We start from the raw sequence: 26,053 nt of genomic DNA on the forward strand, positions 1-26,053 counted from the left end.
CACGGATAACTAAATGTGGGCAACTTGAGATGGAAGTCCAAACAATTTACTTGTTGTAGCCTATGATGAAAAAAACATTCAACATTATCTACCCAAAAGTATTACAATAATATGTTCAATTGTGTTGATATTTCTGTTTAATATTTGGCAGCTTGGGAAATAAAACGTTTGTCTCCAAATATGTGCTTAATTGTAGGAGTTCAATCGATGCACAAAAGATCCAGGATAATGCCAGATACCTTTGTGGGAGGAATGGGTGGAGGTGGGAAGGGAAAGAGAGAAGTGGGAAGGGAAATAGAGAAGTAGGAATCTGGAGGGAGGGAGGTGGGAGGTGGGAATCTGGAGTGAGGGAGGTGGGAGTCTGGAGGGAGGGAGGTGGGGTGAGAGGAGGCAGGGAAAGAGGTGGGAGGAGGGACCAGGCAATGAGGGTACCTTTGTGGGAAGAGGGAGGGGAAGGGTTGAGGTGGGAGGGAAAGGGTGGAGGTAGGAGGAGGGAGCGAGGGGGGGATAGGGTGAGAAGAGAGTGAAAGGGTGGGAGGAGGGACCTGGCCATGCCTGGTACTCCTGCTAGTGCTTAATAGGCAGAACCTATTAAACTATTTAACCATTGGAGCCTTTTTTTAAAATTCACATTGTTTCTGGCTGCTCCCAGAACTGTTTCGTGAACCACGCAATTCATGTTGGTCAGGATGTGTGAAGCAATAGCTGGTGTGGCACTTGCTTCCGGGTGCTCATGGCAGTGATGGGGTCCGATATCAAGATATATATATATATATATATATATATATATATATATATATATATATATATATATATATATATATATATATATATATATATATATATTATACACACAGATTAGAGCCCCCATGAAGTCTTCCTTCTACCCTGTCCCTTTGTTCTCCAGCACACTCCTCTTACCCCTACACTCAGAAATCGAGTCAATAGCCTGATAAATTGGATCAACGTGTTGATGTAATGCGGGCATCATGGGCAAATTTAACTCCTCCTTTGTGAATCTTTCTTGCTTACAAAATGATACAAAAAAAAGAAAGAATTCCCAGCTATGTTTACCACAAATTTGAAAAAGTTCTTCACACTTTAATTCAACTGTTCAGTTGCATTTCCATCTCATTTGTGGTTCATCACTGTTTCACAAATATTCAGCTTAAACATCTATCAGTTACCTGAAGGTGTTGCTGATAGCCAAAAGCCGAATACAAGCTCTCACTTGGTAAAGGAGGAAACTTGTTTTATGGCATAATGACCGGCAACAAATTTGTGGTCCATGTCAAAGCCATCACTCGGAAGCATTTTCATGACTTGTGTAGTGATGTATATAGCAAGAAGTCTCTGTCATTGCATTGACTGAAGATTAAGAAGAACCTGCATCATTTGAGGGTGACATTCTGATCATCCTTCGTCTTTATCAGAAGCAACCACACTTTTATGGCATCGTCACCAGTTGAAGGAAATCCATGCCAATACCTTCACAATGCACATTTCAGATTTTTCTCTGCAATTGCTCAAGAAGATTTTCCAACTGGCTTTAAAGCTCATCAATTCCAGAAATAATCATTCAGAACTGTTCTTGAGATGCCTCAACATGTCTTACTGGAAATTACATTCTTTTTATTCCATTATGTGATTTAAAAAAAAAAAAATTGGTCAAACAACAAATTTCATCATGTGAAAAATGTCAGCAATAATTGTACATATTTCACATTTCCAAAATGCCTCCCACTTCATGGCATCAATTGCTTCAACAAAGAATAAATCCCAAGGAGTGATCTCACATAACGAGTGCCTTTCCTCACTGCCTCCACTGTCTCGACATGAAACGCTCCGTATTCGAGCAGATCATCTCCAACACCGCCTTTGATGAAGATACTTGCCAATTCATCTTTCGACAACTTGGGCAATACGGAAACATCGGGAATTGCAATCAACCTGTAAAACTCACAGGGACGATTCTGCTGTCTCCAATAATATGGAACCCCTTCTCCTCCCCGCCCTCCAAATTCACCGTGTCGAGCTTGAACTCAAATCTTGAAATTGTGGTTATTAAATGGTCTCAAACATTTCCAAGTTTATTTTTCGACCCCTGACAACATGACACCAAACTTCACCAAGTGCAATCCATCCATTGGGACCATACTCTGTGCAGAGCGTTGGTGCTGCCTTAGCAGTCTTCTGGGCTGTTGGACACAATCCTGGACGGGTTGCCACTCCGACGCAGGATACCAGCAAGCTGGCACTCATTTTACCAACCTCGAAAGGATGACAGGCAGAATCAACCCCACCTGGTATTGATTCAACAGCAAAGCAGGAATCGAACGCAAGACCCTCGGATCCAAAACCCACCACTCTCGCCATTAAACCAACACCAGGCATTAAGTGCAGTGGTTCATAAGATACGGAATTTTGCGACTGGGAAATCCACCATTTTGAAAAGTGACGGCTACAAAAATCAAATCACCACTTGGTGGTCTACCCCAATTTTATTATTTTTAATATAATACATGCAGACAACCTCACCAATATATAATTTGCCATCACACACGAAATTCCTACAGGGCTCTACTACAGACACCGTTCTATCAAATCGCGATGCTCACTGTGCTTTGATAGTCGTGGCTGCAATAACAATGGCTTTTTAAAAAAGTGAACAAAAGTGGGAAGTCAAGGTAAAAAATAATTTTTTAAATCGTCATCTTCTGCTATTACCTTTTGTGGCAAGTTAACCATCTTCCACAAATGAAATCTGCACATTTACTTTCCTCAAGTCTCATCATGATGTAACAAGTATTCAACCGGAAATACAAGGAAAAATAATAACAAAAAACAAAACAAAAAAACATTTCATCTCACAACATGGAAATTAGAAATGCTTTGGAAGGATTTACAAATCACTTTGAAAGTTTTAATTTCTCGTTTTTCACTATACAAAAACCACATGATGCCCCGAGCATGCAGAGTCCAGATCCCCCAACTCAATATGATTGCATGTCGAGCGATTTAAAAAAAGAAAAGAAAAAAATAAAGGCATTAAAAAGTTCAGCAAGCATTCCAGGAAGGTGAAGCGGTGCCATGTCAGCATGCAAGGCATGAGCGCCGCCTGCATCGCCTGGTATTGTATCACATAAACAGCAAAGAGGTACACAACATGAGTTAAATCGAGTGCACAAAAGTAAAATATGCAAAACTTGTGTGGACTAAGATGCATGACACGCCTGTACAGCAAGCACAATTGTACACATCACAGAACACGAAGGCACTCGTTTCTAACGATCACACTCACAGCTTTTTCTTCTTCTTCTTTAAAAGGCACAGTCATGTAGTTTTGTCATCACCAAATAAAGGTTAAAAAATCAGATGATGCAAATATATTACTTTTTGCAGCTTCAATTATTGCTGTTTTCAGCTGTTACTAAAACGCAATTTAAAACAATTTTTCACAAAATGAACTGGAGAGATGGGATATTTCCAAACTTCAGGAAAATCAAGTATAGAAAACCTTCACTCTGATTATTACACCTTGACTTGCTCAGAGCACAACACTGCCCCTTAACCACAATCCTCCCCCTCCCCCCCACCTAACCACAACCCCCTCCGCACCAACATCTACCACTCCGCATCTCCTGTGGCTCGAGAGAACACAAAGTCACAGCCCTTTAGGTTCATGATGCCGTCTTTCAGGTGAAACTTCCACTTATTCTTCGTGCGGTGGATCTGTGGACAACCAGCGGAATGAGAAAAAGATAAAGGAAACGATTGAGTGATACCGACAACCAACAGCGGCCAAAGAATTCCACACGAACACAGAATTGTATCGTACCTTATCATACTGACACACGACCAGGTTGTCTGTTTCAAAAAGCTCAGCACCTTCATCGCTGTCATCATCATCAGAATTAAGGGAATCCTGTTACGATATAAACAAGGGGAAGCGGCAAAGTGTGAGAGGATGATAACTCAACAAATGGTAACCATTCTTCCCTCAGTTGTAGTGTATTAGTTGTGCTGTCTCATTGCACGGCACAACTATGGACCACACTTCTTCCGATTCGTTTATCAAGGTAAAAGGGGTGTGGGGGGTGCTTTAAAGAAGGAGAATGCTCTGTTTATTCCATCCATTACTACCTCTGTTACCTATAGTGGACAGAAGTTATGTTTTCACCCCTGTCTGTCTGTTTCTCTGCAGAGCAGGATGTCTCAAAAAGTTGTGGATGGATTCAGATAAAACTTGGTGGACAGGTTGGATGTGTTACAAGGCCAAATTGATTAGATTTTAGTGAAGATCAGAATCCAGATCCGGATAAGACAATTTTTTTTAATTTTATACATGCTTCTTCACTATTGAGAGGTGGGGCCAAAATGATATTATATATATATATATATATATATATATATATATATATATATATATATATATATATATATATATATATATATATATATACACAATGACATTTTCAAAAAGTTGAAAATATACAATGACAAAACTTGGTGAAAGAGTAGTTGGTGAGGTGACAAGAACAATTCTCAAAAGTGTTCCGACAGCTGGACATGAACCGACAACCTCCAGGATGGCCACTCAATATCCTCCTCATTACACAACAACAAATGATATAAAACAATAATTATTTGAACATCCCGACCATACAACCCATGTCAATGAATAGGTATCAAACCTCACCGCTTGGTTTTGCTCAGCATCTTCACCCAAATCATCATCTTTCTCCTTGCCATCTTCGTCCCTATCCTCCTCCTCTTCTTCGTAATCCTCATCTGAAGATGTGTCTCCCGCACCATCAACTTGGATGACAACTTGTGCCGGCTTGCTGTTGCTTGAAGCTTCGGGAGGCATTCCAAGCTACAGGGAAGAAAGAGAAAAATTAAATAAAAATTTTCAAAAATCGTTGGAGCATCAGAGAAGTTCTTCTAACAGCTCTCAAATGAGTCGAAGATGGATTTTGATGAAAAATGCAATGAATCAAAATCCTTAACTAGAGGGGGAGCACTGATCGAGAGAGTGCAACACCTCGCCGCCAATACTGCTGGGTCACTCAAGTGAACCTTATATCTTATTCATTAAATATGTCAACAGTGCTGAAAGTTATAGTTATTTTCTCCATTTTTTTTTGGGGGGGGGGGTGGAAATCACTTAAAACATGTAAAAATGCAAAAAAAATTTTTTTCTCAAACAATTTTTTTGGGGTGGGGGGGGGGGGGTTGGAAATCACTTAAAATATGTAGAAATGCAAAAAAAAAATTTTCTCTAACAATTTCTTTTGGGGGGGGGACCAATTCCAAAATTTAATGGCATGATCCTTGGACCATACCTAACCCCCCCCCCCACCAAGTTTCGTCGAAATCCGTCGAGGAGTTTTTCCGTAATACTGTTCACAAACAAACAAACAAACAAACAAACAAACAGAAAGGGGTGAAAACAGTAACCTCCGTCCATCTTCGACGATGGCGGAGGTTAACTATCTACACATGCTACATTTTAAAAATTCATCATCAAGACTACACTTATCGAATGTACTTGAAATGAAATATCAGATATCCCTTTCCAATGTGAAACAGTGCTATCAGCAGGTTTTTGTGGGGCCAGTTTGCAGGGTAGGAATTAGTGGAGGCAGATTCAGATGCAGTGAGCTTGACCGACAGGAACCTTGTGCAGTTTTAAGAGTGGTGGATTGGTGGAGCTTGCAGCTCGGCCCAATTAGATATAGATTCAATCATCCGGAAATAGACTGATGGCTTAAATAAATTGTTGCACAATACTTGCACTGTGTGAAAAGGTTTGAAATGCCTCTGCGATTCATTACCATGTCAGACACATGTTCGTCATTAAACAAGTATCATTATGCACAGCACCAATCATAATTTTGTGTCACTTCACATGCTGCAATTCCAAGTCTGACATAATCAAGTGGTATGAAAGTAGCTGCACGAAGACAGTGGCCGGATACCTGTGGAGCAGGCTGCAGTCGACCTGTGATGACAGATTGCTGAAGCTGTTGCTGTGGCTGCCCGATGGTAGGTTGCAAGACCACCTGCCCATGGGAATTTGTGGCAAGCTGTGTGATAACCTGAAATATACACACACCATATATACATATATCAAGACCCAATTACCTCTCTCACCCGCAATTGGAGGGAACAATCAATCAGCATTCACCGAATCAATTCTCCCCAGTGTCGAAGATCACTATAATTAACCCCCAAACTCTTCCAGTCAAAGACAGCTGCATAAAGCAACGACGAAAGATACACAAGATAAACCAATTGCTGTTTCCAACCACACCTGGGTTCATCTACAACTGCATACATTCACGATAATTCCAACGCCACACAGCCCCATCAGCCACCAGACCGATTTAATCGCCGATTGACATGTGTGTGCACGCGCGCGCACACGCACGCACGCACGCACGCACGCACGCACGCACGCACGCACGCACGCACACACACACACACACACACACACACACACACACACACACACACACACACACACACACACACACACACACACACACACACACACACACACACACAGTCGAGCAGTCCGCCAATACCCATTGGACACAGTCCTACACCAAAGCATCGCCTCCAACAAAGAAGCTTCGGCCCGGTGACTGTCAAACAGAGAAAGATCATGTGGTCAACCTCAAGCAAATATCAAACGGAATCACAGATCCGAATTTCAGGCTTATTTGCCCTCATCAGGATGGTATACCGACAAATATCTATCCAATAATGACCACATTCATCATTTATACATCCGATGCACCTCTTGACTGTTATGATGAGCATCGCCGCGGATTATGTCTCACGCGGTAAAAACTGCACAATCCACACGATAACTATCTAACCAATGATGTGGTCATCATTGATTTGATATTTATCGGTATGCCATTCTGATAAGGGCAAATAAGCCCAAAATCCGGATCGGTGGTTATACTTGATGTTTAACTGATGGCGAACATATAATCTTTCTCTGTTTGACAGAGTCACCGGGCCGATGCCTCTGTGTTGGAGGCGACGCTTTGGTGTTGGACTGTGTCAAATGGGGATCGGCGGAGTGCTCGTCACTCCTCATGTTTTGATTTTCCAGCCAATCACATCATGTGCCTTCTGGTTGAATGGTTTGCATTAAGGCGCTGTCACACCTTGACGATTTAGCCAGCAATGGCAACGTATAAAAATGTAAGTAAAACGTTGGCATACGGTGAAATTTTGATTTTTTTTTTTTAAGTTTTGGTCGTATTCATAACGTGTTGGTCGTATGCATAACATATTAGTAACGGGCACAGAACGTTTCGTTGTCTTATAGATAACTTATACCAACGAATGCTTAGCTTGTTGTCGGCGTTCACAACCTATGCCCAACGATAGTTTAACTTCGGCATAGCGCACTGCACGTATCGCCGACGAACTCGTGGCGTTCCCTGTTAAAAACCTGCCGCTCGCCGATTTAAATCATAACCGCCTGAAAATTGGAAGTGTTAACCACGCAGTCACACCTTGACGATTTAGCCAGCATATGCCGACCGATGAAAAATGTGTCTAAAACGCTGGCACACGTCGAATACGGTATGGGTAAGTTGTGTATACGTTAAGAGCACGCTGAAAAATGATGAAGTACGCTGTCATATTTCGTGGTACGTCTTGTACGTTGTGGCATTTCAAGCATGCTGAAAATTTTACGACGTACTCGCCGTATGGCTCACACGTTCCGCTACGCTGGGAATAAGTTGTAGGCACGATATGCGATCGTTGACACACGTCGGCACAAGTTCCTTGTAAGTTACTCATAAGTCGAAACACGTCGAGGTAATGTTTAGCATACGCGAAACTCATTTTCTCCGACAAGGCACATTTTCTTTTTTTCTCCTTGGCTCCGTTAAGGCACGTGACGAAACATCTGAAGTTGTTGTTGTTGTTTTTTTTTAAATACATTTTTTTAGTCTATCACGAATTTTAAAATATATTTGGACATTTGCTTTTAAGTTTCGACGTCGACGTGACAATATCCTCAAACAGAAAATATTCACAGAGGAGGAACTAAGAATAAGACATGAGCAAACTGAAGAGGCAATCGGACGTGACGTAACGGCACGTGATGAAATATCGGAAGTTATTGTTGTTTTTTATTTTAAACGCTGCCAAATCGCCATTATACGGTAGCTGTAAATTAGAAACACGTTCAGTAAGTTCTGTGGTCGTCCAGAAGGTCAGGTCAGGTATGGGAGCATGTGCCAGAACAGCACGTCGCTGCGTCCACTTTCCGCCGGTACTCCAGGGGCCTCCGTCTGGCCATCCCCCAGGCAGATGCCAGGCCCATCCCCATCTCCTTGAGATGATGATCAACCTGCTGCAACCATGAGGCATGTGGTCGGCCCACTGGCCTCCTCCACTCATGAGACTCCCTCGCTGAGAGAATCTGGTAAGCAGGATCAGCGTCAGGAAAACGAGCCACATGTCCATACAGCCGCAACTGACGCTCACGGACTATGCAGGTAACAAATCTCATCCGAGTCTCTCTCAGCAACCGCTCGTTGGATATAAAATCCGACCAGCGATAGCCAAGGATTCTCCAAAGAGACCTGGTACCAAAGGAATTAAGTCTCCGTCTCAGATCCTTGGTCAGAGTCCAAGTCTCGCACCCATAGAGCAAGACTGGAAGTACCAAGGACCTGAAGACTCGGACTTTCGTCCTCCCGCACAGGTACCGGCAGCGCCACACCCCATGATCCAGTGAATTCATGACTCCCCAGGCCCGACCCAGACGTCTATTGACCTCTGACTCGCAGCCAGCAGAGACATGAATATCACTGCCAAGGTAAGTGAATCTCTCCACGACCTCGACATCCTCACCACAAACAGACACAGACAGGACAGCAGCATCCAAGATGTCAACGAAAGCCTGGATCTTAGTTTTGACCCAAGAAACCCGTAATCCCAGCAGCTCCGACTCCTCATTCAGCACCTCGAGGGGCCCCAAAAGGATGTCTAAAGTCTCCGCAAAGATGACTGCATCGTCGGCAAAATCAAGGTCCGAGATCTTGACATTCCCAAACGATGCACCGCAACTTGATCTCTCAGACATCCTCCCTAAAATCCAGTCCATACAAGTGCTGAAAAGTGTGGGGGCAAGTACACATCCCTGACGAACTCCAGTAACAACTGGAAATAAGTCAGAGGTGGTACCACCACACTTCACAGCACTCTCAGTACCAGAGTAGAGTTCAGACATCAGATCGATCAGTTTTGGTGGCACCCCACGAAGACCAAGAATCCTCCAGAGGACATCCCGATTCACTGAATCGAACGCTTTACAGAGATCAACATAGGCTGCAAGCAGCCTCTGCCGAAACTCTCGTCTGCGTTCGGTGAGGACACGGAGTGCAAGGATACGGTCAATCATTGACCTCTTTGGTGTAAAGCCTGACTGCTCTGGACGCTGGTGCTCAAGCAGATGGTGGCGAACCCTATCAAGAATTATCCGAGCAAAGACCTTGCCCGGCACTGAGAGCAGCGTCACCCCTCGGTAGTTGTTGCAGTCTTGGCGATCACCCTTCCCTTTCCAGAGAGGGACAACAAGGCCTCTCTTCCAGTCAGTTGGGATGATGCCTGTGTTCCAGGCAGAGCACAAAACTGCATGCAACGACACGAGTGCAGCATTTCCACCAGCCTTGAGAAGTTCGACATGGATGCCACAGATCCCTGGAGCTTTGCCCCGTTTCAACTGGTTCACCGCAGCCCGTGTTTCCACAAGCGAAGGTGGACCACAGTTGATTTGAGGGTCAGCAACAGGGATTGTAACACCCTTGACGTCCAACTCGACAGCTGGCGGATCAGCCTGGTACAACCGCTCAAAGTAACCGGCCCAGCGGGCCTTCACTTCAGACTCCTCTGTCAAGAGCCTACCACTCTCTGCTCGAACTGCAGTGCTCCGAGGGATGGGCTTGGATGAACGTAATGCGTGAATTCCCCTGTAAGCGGGATGAGAATCACCTGTCCACAGGTGATGCTCTACCCCATCACAGATTCCTCGCACATAGGCCTCCTTGTCCACCCTCAGTGCACGTACAGTTTTACGCCTCAGCTCCCTGAACAGCTCAGCTCTGCCATTCAGCCTGGCCCTGCGACTCTGATCAATGGTATCCAGTGTCCCTCGAGAGACAAAATTCTTCTTGGCCCTGCGGTGAGTTCCAAGACATCCACCGGCAACATCAAGGACGGTGGTCTTGAAGGCGCTCCACAACTCTTCAGGACCCCCCAAAGCACCCAGACCCCCCAAGTGTCCACTCAGCCTGTTCGCAAACTCCTCAGCTACTCTCTCATCCCTGAGCTTGGCAACATCCAGCCTAGGCTGGGATGGTACCATTCTCCAGGATTTAAGGTGCAGCTGTAGAGTTGCTACAACAAGCCTGTGGTCAGTATTGAGGAACTGAGCACTCCGGTAGACCCTGCAGTTCTGGATCATCCTCCAACGACCGTCAATGAGGACATGGTCAATCTCCTTTGCCACACCGCCAGCGTTGGAATACCAAGTCCAGCGATGAGCTTGTGGGCGCTGAAACCATGAACCAGCCACCCTAAGTCCATGTCTTCTTGCAAAGTCAAGGAACTTAGTGCTATTCTGGTTCATAGTTCCTGACCCATGGGGACCAACACACACCTCATAACCATCCCTATCAGTTCCAGTCGATGCATTGAAATCCCCCAAGACTAGAAGTGTATCTCGTCTGGGGCACTGATCAACCACAGACTCGAGTGTGGCGTAGAATGCATCCTTCACGGTGAGATCACTCGCCTCAGTCGGAGCATAAACAGAGACCAGGGAAATGACACCTAAGGAGTGACGAATCCTTAATCTCATAATACGCTCGTTGACCGGTGTTACCTCAATTATCATTGGGGTCAGCTTATTGGACACAGCTACAGCAACTCCTTGGGTATGGTAACCATCAGAGCGACCAGACCAATAGTAGGTGTAACCACCCACCATTATCTCGCCGCAATCCGGTCTCCGAACCTCAGAGAGAGCTGCAATCCCGATGTCCAAACGCTTGAGCTCAGATGATAACAGAGACAGGTGATCATCCTCTCTTAGGGATAGGACATTCCAGGCACCCACCCGAAGGGACCGCCTCAGGTTAACCCAAGGAGACCGCCGTCTGGTGGACGACACCTCAGCACCACTCCGACACACTCTCCCGCAATCTGACCCAGGGATGTTACCCCGTGGTTTCCCTCCGATCAAAGATTGGGGGTCCCGAAGGCTTTGCCCCAATCCCGTCATCCGGTGAGCTGCCCTGCGAAGGGAAGCTGCACAGGAGGTACTCCCACGGAGTGGGTTTTCAGATTTTTTTGCGTTTTTACGTTTTGCGGAATGAAGGGTTTTACGGTGGCTGGAGTGCAAATCCTGCCACCAACCTCCTAATAAGAAGTAACCCAACTGCAGGAGGACGTCCGCAGACACAGTTGGGCACTAGATATGGATGGCCGTTGGCTCACAAGGAGCTCCTCCGCCCTTTGACAGGTTTTGTTTTTAATCCTGCTGGGTGTCCATATCCAAACACCCCCCTCACCACAAAACCTGGTGGGGGAGACGGTTTAGTCGCTGACAACCCGAACATGGAACAGGTTAGTACAGGTTTACATGGTACCTGTAGCAGGTCACAGATCGAACCTGACCTGACTTGCGTCCAGAAGACGTCAATCAAATACGTCTACATACGTCAATATGCGTTGGAGGTACGTTACACATAGGTTCAAAGCATGTTACTCATAGGTTCGAAATAAGTTTTGGGTACAGTAAGCATTACCTCGACGTGTTTCGACTTATGAGTAACTTACAAGTAATGTGCCTCGACGTGTGTCAACAATCGCATAACGTGCCTCGACGTGTGTCAACGATTGTGTAACGTGCCTACAACACGTTACTCACAGGTTAGAAATAAGTTTTGGGTACGCTAAACATTACCTCGACGTGTTTCGACTAATGAGTAACTTACAAGTAACGTGCCTCGACGTGTGTCAACGATAGCATAACGTGCCTCGACGTGTGTCAACGATCGTGTAACGTGCCTACAACACGTTACTCATAGGTTATAAATAAGTTTCGGATACGCTAATCATTACCTCGACGTGTTTCGACTTATGAGTAACTTACAAGTAACGTGTGTCAACGATCGCATAACGTGCCTACAACTTATGGCCAGCGTAGCGGAACGTGCGAGTCATACGCTGGCATACGTCGTAAAATTTCAAGCAAGCTAAAATTTGAGGAAAACCGCAAAGTACAACGATGAAAGCCAGCGTTTTTCAGCGTGCTCTTAATGTTATCAAAACTTACCCATAACGTATTCGACGTGTGTTGGCGTTTTTGACAAATTTTTCATAAGTCGGCATACGCTGGCTAAATCGTCAAGGTGTGACAGCGCCTTTGGCAGGAACAATCGTCTGAGCGGCAGTGGATGGTTGTTCTGTGCGGATTATGCAGTTTTACCGTGTGAGACATAATCCACGGTGATTCTCACTACAAGTCAGAAGGTGTGTCTGATTATATATATATATATATATATATATATATATATATATATATATATATATATATATATATATATATATATATATATATATATATATATATATATATATAGTTATATTACATGCTGGGATAATTTATGTACAAGATGTCAGCATTGTGTCAGAGTCAGTGTGCCTCTGGTTGAATATATATGCAGTGCCAAAAGAAAGTCTACACCTCCTTTCAAAATTTTCACCTTTTTTCTTTGCCTTGTAGCCTGGAATTAAATAGCATTAAATCAGACTTTTTCCACCTTCATTTACCCATTGAAACCCACAACTTCCAAGTGAAAAACAAATTGTACAAATTTCAGGAAATTAATTAGAAATGCAAGAAGAGAATATCTTGGTTGTAATAGTGTCCGCCTCCCACCACACACCTCAAATAACAATTCTAAGTTAGCTCAGGTGTAACTAATCATCTTCAAAATCACACACCAAGTTAATTGGTCTCCAAGTGTATTAAATTGTAGTGATTCTGATTATTTCAGAATAAAATCAGCTGTTCCTGCAGGTTTCCTCTGCTGGGTAGTGCATTTCACAGAAAAGACTCAACCATGAGCACCAAAGAGCTTTCAAAAGACCTCCGGGAGAAAATTGTGGAAAGGTACAGATCAGGGGATGGGTATAAAAATATTTTGAAGGCCTTGAATATCCCTTGGAGCACAGTTAAGACAATCATTAAGAGGTGGAAGGTGCATGGTACCACCAAGACACTGCCTAGATCAGGCCGTCCCTCCAAACTGGATGGCCAGGCCAAGAGGAGACCGATCAGAGGCCACCAAGCGGCCAAAGGCAACTTTGAAAGAGCTGCAGGCCTTTATGGCAAAGACTGGTCACTGTGTGCACGTGACAACATCCCAAGCACCCCACAAGTCTGGCCTGTAAGGTAGGGTGGCAAGAAGGAAGCCGTGACTCAAAAAATGCCCACCTTGAGTCCCATTTGAGGAATGCAAAAAACCACTCCAGAGATTCTGAAGCCGTGTGTCAAAATGTTTTGTGGTCTGACAAAACCAGGATGGAATTTTATTGCCTAAATGCAAAACATTATGTTTGGTGCAAATCCAACAGCACTATCACATAAAGAAAACCATTCCCACTGTGAAGCATGGTGGTGGTAGCATCATGTTATGGGGATGTTTGTCATCAGCAGGTACTGGGACACTTGTCAGGGTCGAAGGGAAAATGGATGGAGCAAAATACAGAAAATTCACATTTCCAAGCGAGCTTCCAAAGCCAGTCGCCGACTGGGCATCCTCCGTGGTGCAAAGTCCTTTCTTGGCACACCTGAGATTCTGACCACATACAAAACTTTCATCTGTAGCCTAATGGAGTACTGCTCTTCCCTCTGGGATGGTGCTACCGCCTCTCACCTTTCTCGGCTTCACGCTGAGGAAAACAAGGCATTTAGGGTGATTGGTATCTCCCGCGATGAGGCTGAGTCTTTGGGTCTCTCACTCTCACACTGCATTCAGGTCGGTGGTGTTTTTGTCTTCTACCATTTCCTCTATGGCCTCACCTCCCTGCTCTGACTGCGCTCTGCCCCCCCCCCATATTTCCGCAGGGCACTCAAGGTTCACAAACAACCCCATTCTGGTAAAACTACCAAAATCAAGAATCACTGCTCCCATTCATTCTTTAATTCTTCCTTTTTTCCCCCCACGTTTGGAACAAACTACCACACTCTCTTCAATCACACTCTTCCCTCCAGGTCTTCAAAACAGCTCGTCACCACCATCTCTTATCTTCCCCCATCCAAAACCACAATCTTTTCTACCCCTGCTAATCCACCCCAAACCCACCTCCTTCAAATTCCCTGCTTTCCTTCCTGAAAGTCCCTGTCGTGTAAGGACCTGAAAGTCCCCGTAGTCTGTCTGTCGTGTCCATCCTGTTTTCCGTGTACCCCACCCCATCCCTCTCGCTTCAACAGATCTCCTCATGTCTCTGTTCCACACTGTTTTCTCCTTCCCTCGCCTGCCCCTCATTGTACGTTCTCTGTGTGTTAGCATGGGTACCTCCAAATATATATATATATATATATATATATATATATATATATATATATATATATATATGTATACACACACATACATACATACACACACACACACACACACGACAAATTCAATGGATCAAACACCCACAAGATGGCAGATGCCAATGAAGGCTTAACACTCCAACGAGAGATAGCATTTTCCCACAATCCATCATCCCCCCAAAGGCAATGAATACAAACTATTAAATGCCACAAAAGGGCATCAAACTGACTTGAACATCTCTTTGCTGATGATATAACCCACAAGCTTTTGGTCTACTTTCATACGAATGTCATGTCAAGCTGGAGAATTAGCCGATTACAAGCATACAAGATCCCTCCATAATCAGCACAGCATCGACCACCGAGGGTGAAGCAAGCTGCTGGGTGGAGCCACCGAGCAAGCGTGTAACAAACCAGTACGAGAGTTCACAGCAAGGACTTACAGCATCACAGGCAAGAATATTTCAATTGAAATAACATCTTGAATGAGAATTCATTCACTCCAGGATGACGGCAAGGGAGAAAATACATCATATATGTGTTACCTGTTGCTGGATGAGAGAAGTGTGGCCAGGTGCCAGTGTTCCAGACATTGCATGTTGCTGGGCCTGGTGTTGGGCAGGGATCTGCTGGATTTGAATCAGCTGGTTTGACTGGGGCAGATGCACGAGCTGCAAGAACAAGCATGAGCAATGTCGAGGGTTAATGTACAATACACGGTGGTACAAAAAGGCTAATTTCTCTCCTTCACATTGACATTCAAAGTTCAAGGTTAAATTTATGCTTTAGCTGAGTCAAGTGATGGGAAATCAATACAACAGTCAGATGAGAAAACCCACACAAAATTAAAGAGATTAAAAAAAAAGTAAAATAGGCATAAAATGTCATCGTCCCCGTTGCTTTAGTAATCTTGATGTACGGAGTTCAAAGGGCCAGCCCATATTTAAATATGTTCAACTAAATGGCCAACAGTTTACCAGTCGGCCATCTTTGATTAGATTGCAAAATAAAGTGAACGGCACATCATGTGCTGTGATTGCGCCAACTTCGAACAAAATCGGACCATGCATGTCTGATAAATGGTTAGGAACACATTTAAGGAACAAAATGGCCTCCAGTTGGCCATCTTGGGTCTGATCTGGAAAAAAAACTAGTCTAATAATATTTTTTATAAAGCATTGCAGTGAAGTATGATCCAAATAATTTTAAAGAAATATATGTATATATATATATATATATATATATATATATATATATATATATATATATATATATATATATATATATAGTAATCAGTAAAAAATAGTGCGGGAGATAAAAACAGAAAGGAAATAACTTGCACCAAAAACTTTAACATTTTCACGCTCACACTGATGCTGACGTTCACGCCAGGGTTATCGCTATAGCTCTCTGTTCTTCGAACAGGCGAGCTAAAAATGGAGTGCATATGTAAGCCATCATTCGTTATCTGTGGTGCCAAGTTTGAGCAACATTGGTAAATACATGTCCGAGAAATGGTTGAGGACATGTTCAACATCGGGTTTTTTTTCCAACTAAAATGACCGCCAGTCAGCCATCTTGGATCTGATTTGGGGGGGGGGAGGGGATGGAATACATATGTGTAAGCCATCATTCGTTATCTGTTTGCCAAGTTTAAAATGCATGTCTGAGAAATGGTTGAGAATGTGTTGAATATCGGTGCTTTTTACAACTAAAATGGCCATCAGTCAGCCATCTATGATCGCATCGCAAAACAAAATTATAAGCATGTGTATCGTCATATGTTGTCTATGCCAAGTGTGAATAAAATTGGTCCATACATATCCGAGATATGTGGGCTAGCCCTCTAACTCTGTACAGCAAAATCACCCAGAGAACCCAGTCATCAGGGCATGGACGTTCTCTCGGACATGTCCGAAGAAACTTTACCATCAATATCGAGCCACTGGATTCACAAAAGTACATTCCATATTGGGATGGATTTCATGCTATCCTGGAGACCTCCAAGAATGCAAAGAATGCCAAAAACAGTCATTAGATATTATCCTGTAGGACCACGTTTGCCAACAGATATTAGCAGAATTTACACTGCCTTGGAATTGAGAAAAACAGACGTCCTCTCTGGGTCAAAAAAATAAATCCAGTGATCACTCCGGATCTTCAACTTCACATCATCGCCCAAGAAGTCCATCGACGCACAACTACACCAATGGGATGAACTACATCACCGTGTTTTCACATTGGGTGGTTTCCAGGTACATCTTGGAGTGGCACTGGAAAATCTTGGGAAAGTGCTATGGAGACAGTGGCATAGAGAACGTGTTGGTTGAAGAAAGTGTCTTTGGACCATACGCTATGGAAATGGTCATGAAAAGTAAAAAACTACAAGCGATATACAATCGCACACAAGCTGGTAGATACTCCAAAAATTGGTGCAAACAGGTACAATTTGTTGACTCCTTTTATTTATAATCCTTGACAAAAAAAATAATAATCATGGGGTGAGGAGGACTATGCATGCACCTGTGCGTGCGCCTGTGCCCACGTCTCTGCATGCCCGTCCGCCCGGACATCCTTTCCCTACATCTCTGTCCGTTCTTCCGTCTGTCTGTCACTGTGTATCGTCCCTCCTACCCCCTTACGTGTGTCCATCTGTCCGTGTGCCTGTCCGTTTTCCTACATCCGTCCGTCGTCCCCCCCCCCTCATGTGTCCATCCGTTCGTCCACCCACCTACCCATTAGTCCATTCATCTATGCATCAATATGTCCACCAGCCAGCACCACTGTCCCTCCGTCCGTCTGTATGTCTGTCTGTCTGTCAGTAGTGTCTATGTCTGTTTTTGGATGTGCGTTTACGGTTGTGCGTTTGTTACCTCCGCCACCAAATGTGGACGGAGGTTATGTTGTCACCCCTGTCTCTCTGTTTGTGTGTGAGCAGGATATCTAAAAAAGTTGTCGACAGATTCAGAAAAAAAATCTGTATGAAAGGGTGGATGAAACAGTGCAGCTCCCGCTGTGAGGAGATATTACAAGTCATAATAAAATACCAATTGTCTGCATGAAAAACCAGAGAGACCGGAGGGTGGAGGAATTAACCCGTCCATAAGGGCAGGTACTGGACTCATTTATGTCGAAGGGAAATGTCATTACAAAAATTAATAGCACCACAATGTTTGCATCAATTGGTTTATATTCATTAACACAGGAATATATACATCTTCTTTTTCTTCTTCTTCTTCTTCTTCATGGCAGCTTAGCTGCCGGGTAGCTATTATTTTGTTGGGGTGCGACCATGCCAATGATGCTGTGCACCGAACCAATACACTGGTACTCATTTCACCCACCGCGGAAGGATGACAGGCTGAGTCAACCCCACCTGGTGTTACTTCAGTGGCAAACGGGGCTCGAACTCAGGACCCTAAGATTCCAAACCAGCCACCCTAACCACTAAGCAAACACCAGGCTGAGGAATATATTGTTACGGCTGTCGAAATTCACAATACACCATGAAGGGTCCTGAGATCAGTTATGACGATAAGTATATGTGTTGTTAGATTTCCCCACCGTTGTTTAGAGGGGATTTCCGTGTTCACCGGGCTGCGATCCTTTGAGATAGCCGTTTTTCTTTTCTCTGTCATTATTTTGGACCAATCATCCCCCAACAACCAAATCGCCACCACCAACATCATTCCCAAACAACTCAACTCAAACACCACCACATTCGCCTCTTTACTTCCACAACTCCACCCCGCAAACATCGCTTCACCGCTATTCTCAAACGACGCCCGCCAGCAACCAAATCACCACCACCATTTTCCCAAACCACCACAGCAAACTCCCACCACCTTCGCCTTTCTACCGAACGTCGTGCCATGGGTTGTGAATGGGTTCCTTTCGCCTCGAAAAGCGGATCAGGAATGATTCACGCCCACTTTTCATCCATCCAATGACTGAGCATCAGGTGGTGTAGCCCCGCCTCCGAACCCGCTGTGATCCACAAATTTGCATATACGCCCCTCCCCCGGCCTATATAAGCGCGAGCACGGCGCAGCTCGCGGCAGTTAAGTGGCAGTCAAGTCTGGAGTCAGTGGAGTGGAAGTCAAGCAGTGTCGGCGGGGCAGTCAAGTCGAGTGCAGGGTCGGCAGTGCAGTGTGTTGGTGTCAGCAGTCTGGAGAGTTGGGAGACGGGGCAGTCAAGTCGAGTGCAGTGTCGGTGTGGCAGAGTCGGGAGACGGAGCTCGAAGCCGATGGGAAAGGCAGACGGGGAGCGCCGGAGAGAGCTCGCCGGCCACGCCAGGGGCACGAAGCCAGGCGCAGCTACGCTGACATCGCGGCTTGCCCACCATCGCACCACGAGGGTGTGGGTAAGACCCTTCGGTCTCGTGGACCTGGCCACTCATCCAGGTTCCACACACATTTGGTCCACGAACCTGTCTGCCACCCTTGCCTTTGAGGGTGGCTTTTTCCTTTGTGTTTGTGTAAATGCATGTGGTGGCGCCGTCTTATAAGTAGAATTGTCTAAGTGTGCGTGTGGAATAAAGACTTTATTCGGTTGATGCTCTTCATTTGCTTGCTTGACTGTACATACATGCCTGAATTACTGTATGGCTGTAAAATACGTGCTTGTCTGAGTGTGCAATAAATGTGCTTGTTGAACTGTTCCCCATTTCGTTGCATCCTTTCCCTTGTTTGAAAGTTCCATCTAGCATCACGGAAGGAATTGGTAGCAGGGCTGTAAGCACCCGGTAAATAATCACGTTCGTCGGGGCCGGCGATAACACAATTCGGTTATCGCTGAAGCACGGAACGGACCGCTTAAGCGGTTCGTGTCCTAGGCCGGCCAGCGGCGAGGTACGATCACCCGGTTAACTACCCGCGCATGTAATTAGGTAGGTCGAGTTTGGCGAACAACCCTATCCTGCGCAGGTGGCCGATTGACACGATTGTGGTTGGGTTGAAAGACCCACCCATGACTCGCTCGTGGCGGTAGTTCCAAGGAGGGTCACGACTGAATCTTCCGTTCCGGTGGGCGACGCGGTCGCGATTGTGCGAAGCAACCCCCCCCCCCCCCCGTTCACCCAAATTACGAGCAAAGCTAAATTAATCCCTTCCGAGAAATAAGATGGAGTCTCAAGGTGAGCGGGTGCCGGGGGTAGAAATGAATATGTGTAGTAATGTAGAATCCATGGTCCAGGATGGAAACCCCGAGCAGGAAATGTTTGTGATGCAGGAACAATTTCTCCCCCAACCAAACACAGAACCCGAAATGGGCGCGGCCGCGGTGTATGACACCTCCCCTCCCCCTCTCCGCTAAAGCCCCCCAATCCTGGCCGAATCGGCCCAGCCGAGTGCACCCGACATGGCCAAGCTATTCGCCATCATGGCAGGAATCAGTGGGGATATGCAAGGAAGAAACAGCAAAATGGATACAAACACGAATGAAATAAAAACAAATGTGTGCAGAATGAATAATAACATGAACGCTAATATACAGCAGATGAAAAACGAAATAAATGGCATGACGCAAACACTGCGGGGTGAGATGCAGTGCGTGTGGCGATGCCTGCAGGCGGGCATAATGGCGGCGTCACGTGCTGGAGCGAACGAGCTGAGGGGAGTGCAACGGCTGTCAGGCCCACAAGGGAGGCGGGAACGGACAAAATAATTCGGGAGACGTGTTGGGTGAGGGTAGTGACAGAGAAAGCAACAGTGACGGTGACACAGAGGGAAAAACTAAAGGGAGTGACCGAAACGTGCGAGACGAGACACGAGGCGACGACGGAAAGAATAAAATAAATAGCAGAGACACGGGAGATAGACCGAGTCGAGACTGAATTAAATAGACACAAAGAGGCAACAGAAATAAAATGTATAGAGACTCGGGAGATAGAAAAAGTAGGGGAGAGACTGCATGATAAAGATGGGGTTAAAAGAACAGAACACACACACAAGCACGGAGGTAGTGGAGGACAATGGGGGCGAGATGGCAGAACGTGTGGGGACCCGGTGCAGGCAGCTGGGTGGCCTCCTCCAGGAACGCGGGGAGGGAGTATGCCCCCTTGAGGCAGTTTACGACCAGGTGGGTTCGGTCGTGCCAAGCGGAGTTGAGGGGGCGAGTGCTGCGGACGGGTGCACGAGGAGCTTGGGGGGTATAGAGGCCCTGGAACCCCGAGAGGTGACTCAATTCCCGAGTGTGATTGTCCCGGTGTGTGTGGTGAAAGGTGTGAGCAGTGTGGTCACGAGTGTGCCGGAGTGCATGCTTCCCAGCGAGCCGTGTGTGAAAGAAGCACGGTGTGTGAGAGGGACAGCGTGTGTGAGGTCACTGTGTGTAAGGGAGATGACGGTGGGCATGCGCGAACATGCAGCCGCGTCTCCCGGTGTGAGTGTAATGGCGCGGTGTGCGAGTCTCGTGACACGCGGAGTGCGCGTGTCGAATGCAGACGACGACGGCGACAGATGGACAAAGGCCGAGTAGCGGCCGTAGCTGTATTGGGAAACGCGCCGGGTTTGCACGGCGGCGCGTGCGCGGTTCGTGCCGTGCAGCGCAAGAGGCCGCCACGTGCGCGCTTGCGGGAGTGAAACCCGGTCCGTAAACGCCAGCAGTGGATGTTGCCGATCCCACGGACGGACAAAAGCTTGGCAGGATAACGGATTCGGAATGGACAGGTTCTCCACGCGAGCGTGTGTGAAGCTCCGACGGGCAGAGCACATGCTTTCGCGTGGGGAACCCCTCGAAACGCGAGGTTTGCTTTGTAATGCACAGGGTGACGTCATAGCTGCACGTATGGTTGGAATCCGGCAGGAGGGGTATCCCTGCCGGATGGTACCGTCCAAGAGGGACGAGGTACGCGAACAGCTACCATGACGTCATGGGCAAGGTGCGCAGGTTGTGAGTTGCCACGCTGGTGCTGCGCAATAAAAAATAAATGTGGTTGAGCAAAGCAAGCCTCGCTTCGGGTGAACAGGATTCCCAGGCAGGAGGTGAGAAACCCCCCCCCCTGCCTGGGCACAGGATGGAACGAGTTAGGGGGATGGGTTAGTGATAGACCGACTTCATGGGGCAGGTTTAAGTCCTCATGGAGTCTGTGGAATAGATTAGGTAGAGGGATTGTAGTTGAGATTTAGGTTGGGAAAATGATTTGAGGATTCTGGGACAGTGACAGACTGTGGATGTGTAAAGGGGACGTAGCTTAGCTACGTAGGTTAAATGGAACATGCTGTAGTTTAAGGGCCGACGTGGGAGTACGAGGTAGTTAGGGGATGTAGTGAGCAGGATGGCAGAAATCAGCGATGTATGAGGAGTTGAAGAGTGGAAAATGTACTTGTTGAGTGAGTGAGGCCAGCGGGTCTGTGTGAATGGAGGGAATGGGGAATGCATGGTGCGATGAGTGATTGGGGGGGAGGAGTGATTCCCACCCAAGGGACCCTGGGGTCAGTGTAATGTGAGTTAGGGGGTTAGTCAAATTTATAAAATGGAGGTCGTTTTGTTGTTGGTGGGAAAGTAGGCTCAATACCCGCTTGGAGGGGTGCAGGAGCCCTGTTGACGGGCTGGGAGCGTGGCTATGAACGGTGAGTATCGCTGAGTGGGTACGCCGGGCACTGGGCTAGTCGGCCGCGGTGGGACAAGGGCCCATGGGGGGCCAGGATGGTGCAGTGGGCATGGGTGACCCACTGATGCGGGGCCCGGGGCGCCATAGGCCGCGTGCGCAGTGCGTGGGCACGGGTGACCCTCGGAAAGGGGCCTGGGGCGCCAGCCTGCAACGTGAGCATTGAGGGGGAGTTGCCAGGGAGGGCACTCCCCAGTTTAGGGAGCTGGTAGGCTTGGAGGCAGTGTGGTGCCCTGGGTGCCATTGTTAGAGAATCGGCAGAGGATAGTGCCTGCCAAGGGAGCCACGCGTCCCAGCCACGAAACCGTGTGAGGGCACGGGCGGAAAACTCGAGGGCATGGCCCGGAATTTGGGAGGAAACCAACACAGGCGACGGGAATCTGGGTTGTTAGAACCAATAGTTTAAGCGAGAGGTGCTTGTTGAAAGCCCCGGGGTAGTTCAAAAAGTTAAATGGATAGGGTAGATAGGAAGTGTACCCCTCCGCACCATCCATCCCTTCGCTCTCGTTGTGGGCCGCTGGACCCACTTTGGGTTAAGATCGCTGAGATCTGAGGAGGCCATCCTGAGGCTTGAGTTGGACCTCGACACAGGACGCTAGCTCGCCCTTATTCCCCTCCAGGAAGGGAACGTAGGGGTTGGGAGTAGGCTAGGACAGGATAGGTTAGCCGAACAAGGACAATAAAGGGGATTAGGAGACGAGTTCTACAGGGGGAAGTTAAAAAAAAAAAAAGTTGGGGCTAAATTGGGTTTTGACAAATAAAGGGGGCGGGTATGGACAAAGACAGGCAAAGGCGATATGTTGGGAGGGAGACACTCAGGTAGGTCTGAGCCCGCCTTCCGAGTGGCCAGCACCACCGCACTCCCTCCGCCAGCCTCCATCTCAAGGCAAGGTGCCAGCCACTTCATCCGCTGGCTGTTTGCTGCAAGGCCTGTGCCGGTCGGATCGTCTGTGTTTGCTACAAGGCCTGTGCCGGCCATTTCATCTGCTGGCTGTGTTTGCTACAAGGCCTGTGCCGGCCATTTCATCTGCTGGCTGTGTTTGCTACAGCAGCCCTGTTTTGTCATGCCTTGCCTGCCCACCTTTGCCATCCATGCCTACTGCCCATGTCCACCAGCCCCATCCTATTTTGCATCCCCCCCCCCTTTTTGTTCATTACCATGTGCGCCAGGATCACCGCGCAAATTTGCAGGGACTGCCCTGATGGCAGCTGCAATGCGGGACTGCACCAGCGGCCCATGCATCGTTCATGGCGTGTGCTGCTTGAGCCAACACGGAGACTGCGTTGCGCAGCTCATGCGCCGTTGTGTTCGCTGCGTTCATTTTAAAAGGGGGAGGTCCTGGACTGCGCGTGAGCAGCCGACAACGTTCCCTGTCACCTGCATTGCATGAGTCAGAGACTGCGTGCGAGCAGCCTGGCTCCCTGCTAACTTTTTGTCTTTGCAGAGTCCATCGATCCGGGGCCATGGAATAGTGTCAATTATAAGGTTAAGTTGTTCAGTTGTGTATTGTATATGAGTGCGCTCCCGGCATGTATGTCATAGCGCCGGCATTTTATTTAAGTCGTCCGTATGAGTGGGTTTGTTTAGTTAGCTACTCAGCCCGTAGGTTATTTATTTTAGGGACACGAATACACTGAATGTCGCACTCAGGGATCCAAAGGTAAAACGTACTAGGGGAGAACTTACACATGATCGCACACGAAAATTCGGCGACTTGGGACGAGTCTGTAAAAAGGGGAGGGGGTAGTGTTGCAGCTGTGGAAATTCGCAATACACCATAAAGGGTCCTTAGATCAGTTATGACGATAAGTATATGTGTAGTTAGATTTCCCCACCGTTGTTTAGAGGGCATTTCCGTGTTCACTGGGCTGCGATCCTTTGAGATCGCCGTTTTTCTTTTCTCTGTCATTATTTTGGACCAATCATCCCCCAACAACAAAATTGCCACCACCAACATCATTCCCAAACAACTACAACTCAAACACCACCACCTTCGCCTCTTTACCCCCACAACTCCACCCCGCAAACATCGCTTCACCACCATTCTCAAACGACGCCCGCCAGCAACCAAATCGCCACCACCAACACTCTTCCCAAACCACCACAGCAAACTCCCACCACCTTCGCCTTTCTACCGAACGTCGTGCCATGGGTTGTGAATGGGTTCCTTTCGCCTCGAAAAGCGGATCAGGAATAATTCACGCCCACTTTTCATCCATCCAATGACTGAGCATCAGGTGGTGGAGCCCCGCCTCCGAACCCGCTGTGATCCACAAATTTGCATATACGCCCCTCCCCCGGCCTATATAAGCGCAAACACGGCGCAGCTCGCGGCAGTCAAGTGGCAGTCAAGTCTGGAGTCGGTGGAGTGGAAGTCAAGCAGTGTCGACGGGCCAGTCAAGTCGAGTGCAAGATCGGCAGTGCAGTGTGTCGGTGTCGGCAGTCTGGAGAGTCGGGAGACGGGGCAGTCAAGTCGAGTGCAGTGTCAGCACTCAAGTCGAGTGCAGTGTCGGCAGACGGTGGCAGTGTCGGTGCGGCGGTGTCGGTGGGGTAGAGTCGGGAGACGGAGCTCGAAGCCGACGGGAAAGGCAGACGGGGAGCGCTGGAGAGAGCTTGCCGGCCACGCCAGGGGCACAAAGCCAGGCGCAGCTACGCTGACATCGCGGCTTGCCCGCCATCGCGCCACGAGGGCGCGGGTAAGACCCTTCGGTCTAGTGGACCTGGCCGCTCATCCAGGTTCCACACACATTTGGTCCACGAACCTGTCTGCCACCCTTGCTTTTGAGGGTGGCTTTTTCCTTTGCGTTTGTTTAAATGCATGTGGTGGCACCATCTTATAAGTAGAATTGTCCAAGTGTGTGTGTGGAATAAAGACTTTATTCGGTTGTAGTTCTTCATTTGCTTGCTTGACTGTACATACGTGCCTGAATTACTTATGGCTGTATGGCTGTAAAATACATGCTTGTCTGAGTGTGCAATAAATGTGCTTGTTGAACTGTTCCCCGTTTCGTTGCATCCTTTCCCTTGTTTGAAAGTTCCGTCTTGCATCACGGAAGGAATTGGTAGGAGGGGTGTAAGCACCCGGTAAATAATCACGCCGTCGGGGCCGGCAATAACACCGCTCGGTTATCACTGAAGCACGGAACGGACCTCTTAAGCGGTTCGTGTCCTAGGCCGGCCAGCGGCGAGGTACGATCGCCCGGTTAACTACCCGCGCAGGTACTTAGGTCGGTCAAGTTTGGCGAACAACCCTATCCTACGCGGGTGGCCGATTGGCATGATCATGGTGAGGTCGAAAGGCCCACCCGTGACTGGCTCCTGGTGGTAGTTCCAAGGAGGGTCACGACTGAATTGTCCGTTCCGGTGGGCGACGCGGTCGCGATTTGAGTTACGTGGCCGATCGCACGCCGGCGGACCGAAATTCGTAACACTATCAAAGAGATGTCAATGAAGTGGAGATTGCAAGGGTGGTGGGACGGGGACGGGAGGAAGGGGGTCAATAAAGATGGAGGAAAATCTACCTGGGGGAGAGTAGGCATGTGCTGTAGCTGCATCTGAAGTTGTGGCATTTGTTGTCGTGGAACATGAAGTATCTGTTGGCCAGACTGTGTCACTGCCACGGGCATGTTGATGGGATACGCACTGAGTACACCTGAAAACGGAAATAAACCACTTGCACTGATTCTTAATGTTTTGGTTTTCACAAGAAGACATTTCATTCTTGTCCCCATTTTCATTCATTCGATACCTGTTTTCCGAGCCATAAGGAGAATGGAACTACCCAAAAGTGGCTCAT

The 26,053-nt window shown here is 47.3% G+C and overlaps 1 protein-coding gene across 1 annotated transcript in view; it reads right to left on the reverse strand.

Annotated features, from left to right (window-relative positions):
• Positions 1-2,482: 2,482 nt before the first annotated feature.
• LOC147012277 (uncharacterized) overlaps positions 2,483-26,053 on the reverse strand; it is a 126,175-nt gene continuing 102,604 nt past the window's right edge. Inside the window, exons 11-16 of the mRNA XM_085856376.1 lie at positions 25,779-25,909; positions 15,196-15,321; positions 5,982-6,101; positions 4,700-4,876; positions 3,839-3,925; positions 2,483-3,732 (exon numbers count right to left, since the gene is read on the reverse strand). Of these exons, the coding sequence (XP_085712502.1) occupies positions 3,625-3,732; positions 3,839-3,925; positions 4,700-4,876; positions 5,982-6,101; positions 15,196-15,321; positions 25,779-25,909 (749 nt within the window). The 3' untranslated portion in view covers positions 2,483-3,624. The remainder of the gene's footprint in view (positions 3,733-3,838; positions 3,926-4,699; positions 4,877-5,981; positions 6,102-15,195; positions 15,322-25,778; positions 25,910-26,053) is intronic.

Source organism: Eptatretus burgeri, chromosome 15 (assembly GCF_056783735.1).
Source record: "Eptatretus burgeri isolate ZD-2024b chromosome 15, Ebu_testis_v1, whole genome shotgun sequence".
NCBI lineage: Eukaryota > Metazoa > Chordata > Myxini > Myxiniformes > Myxinidae > Eptatretus > Eptatretus burgeri.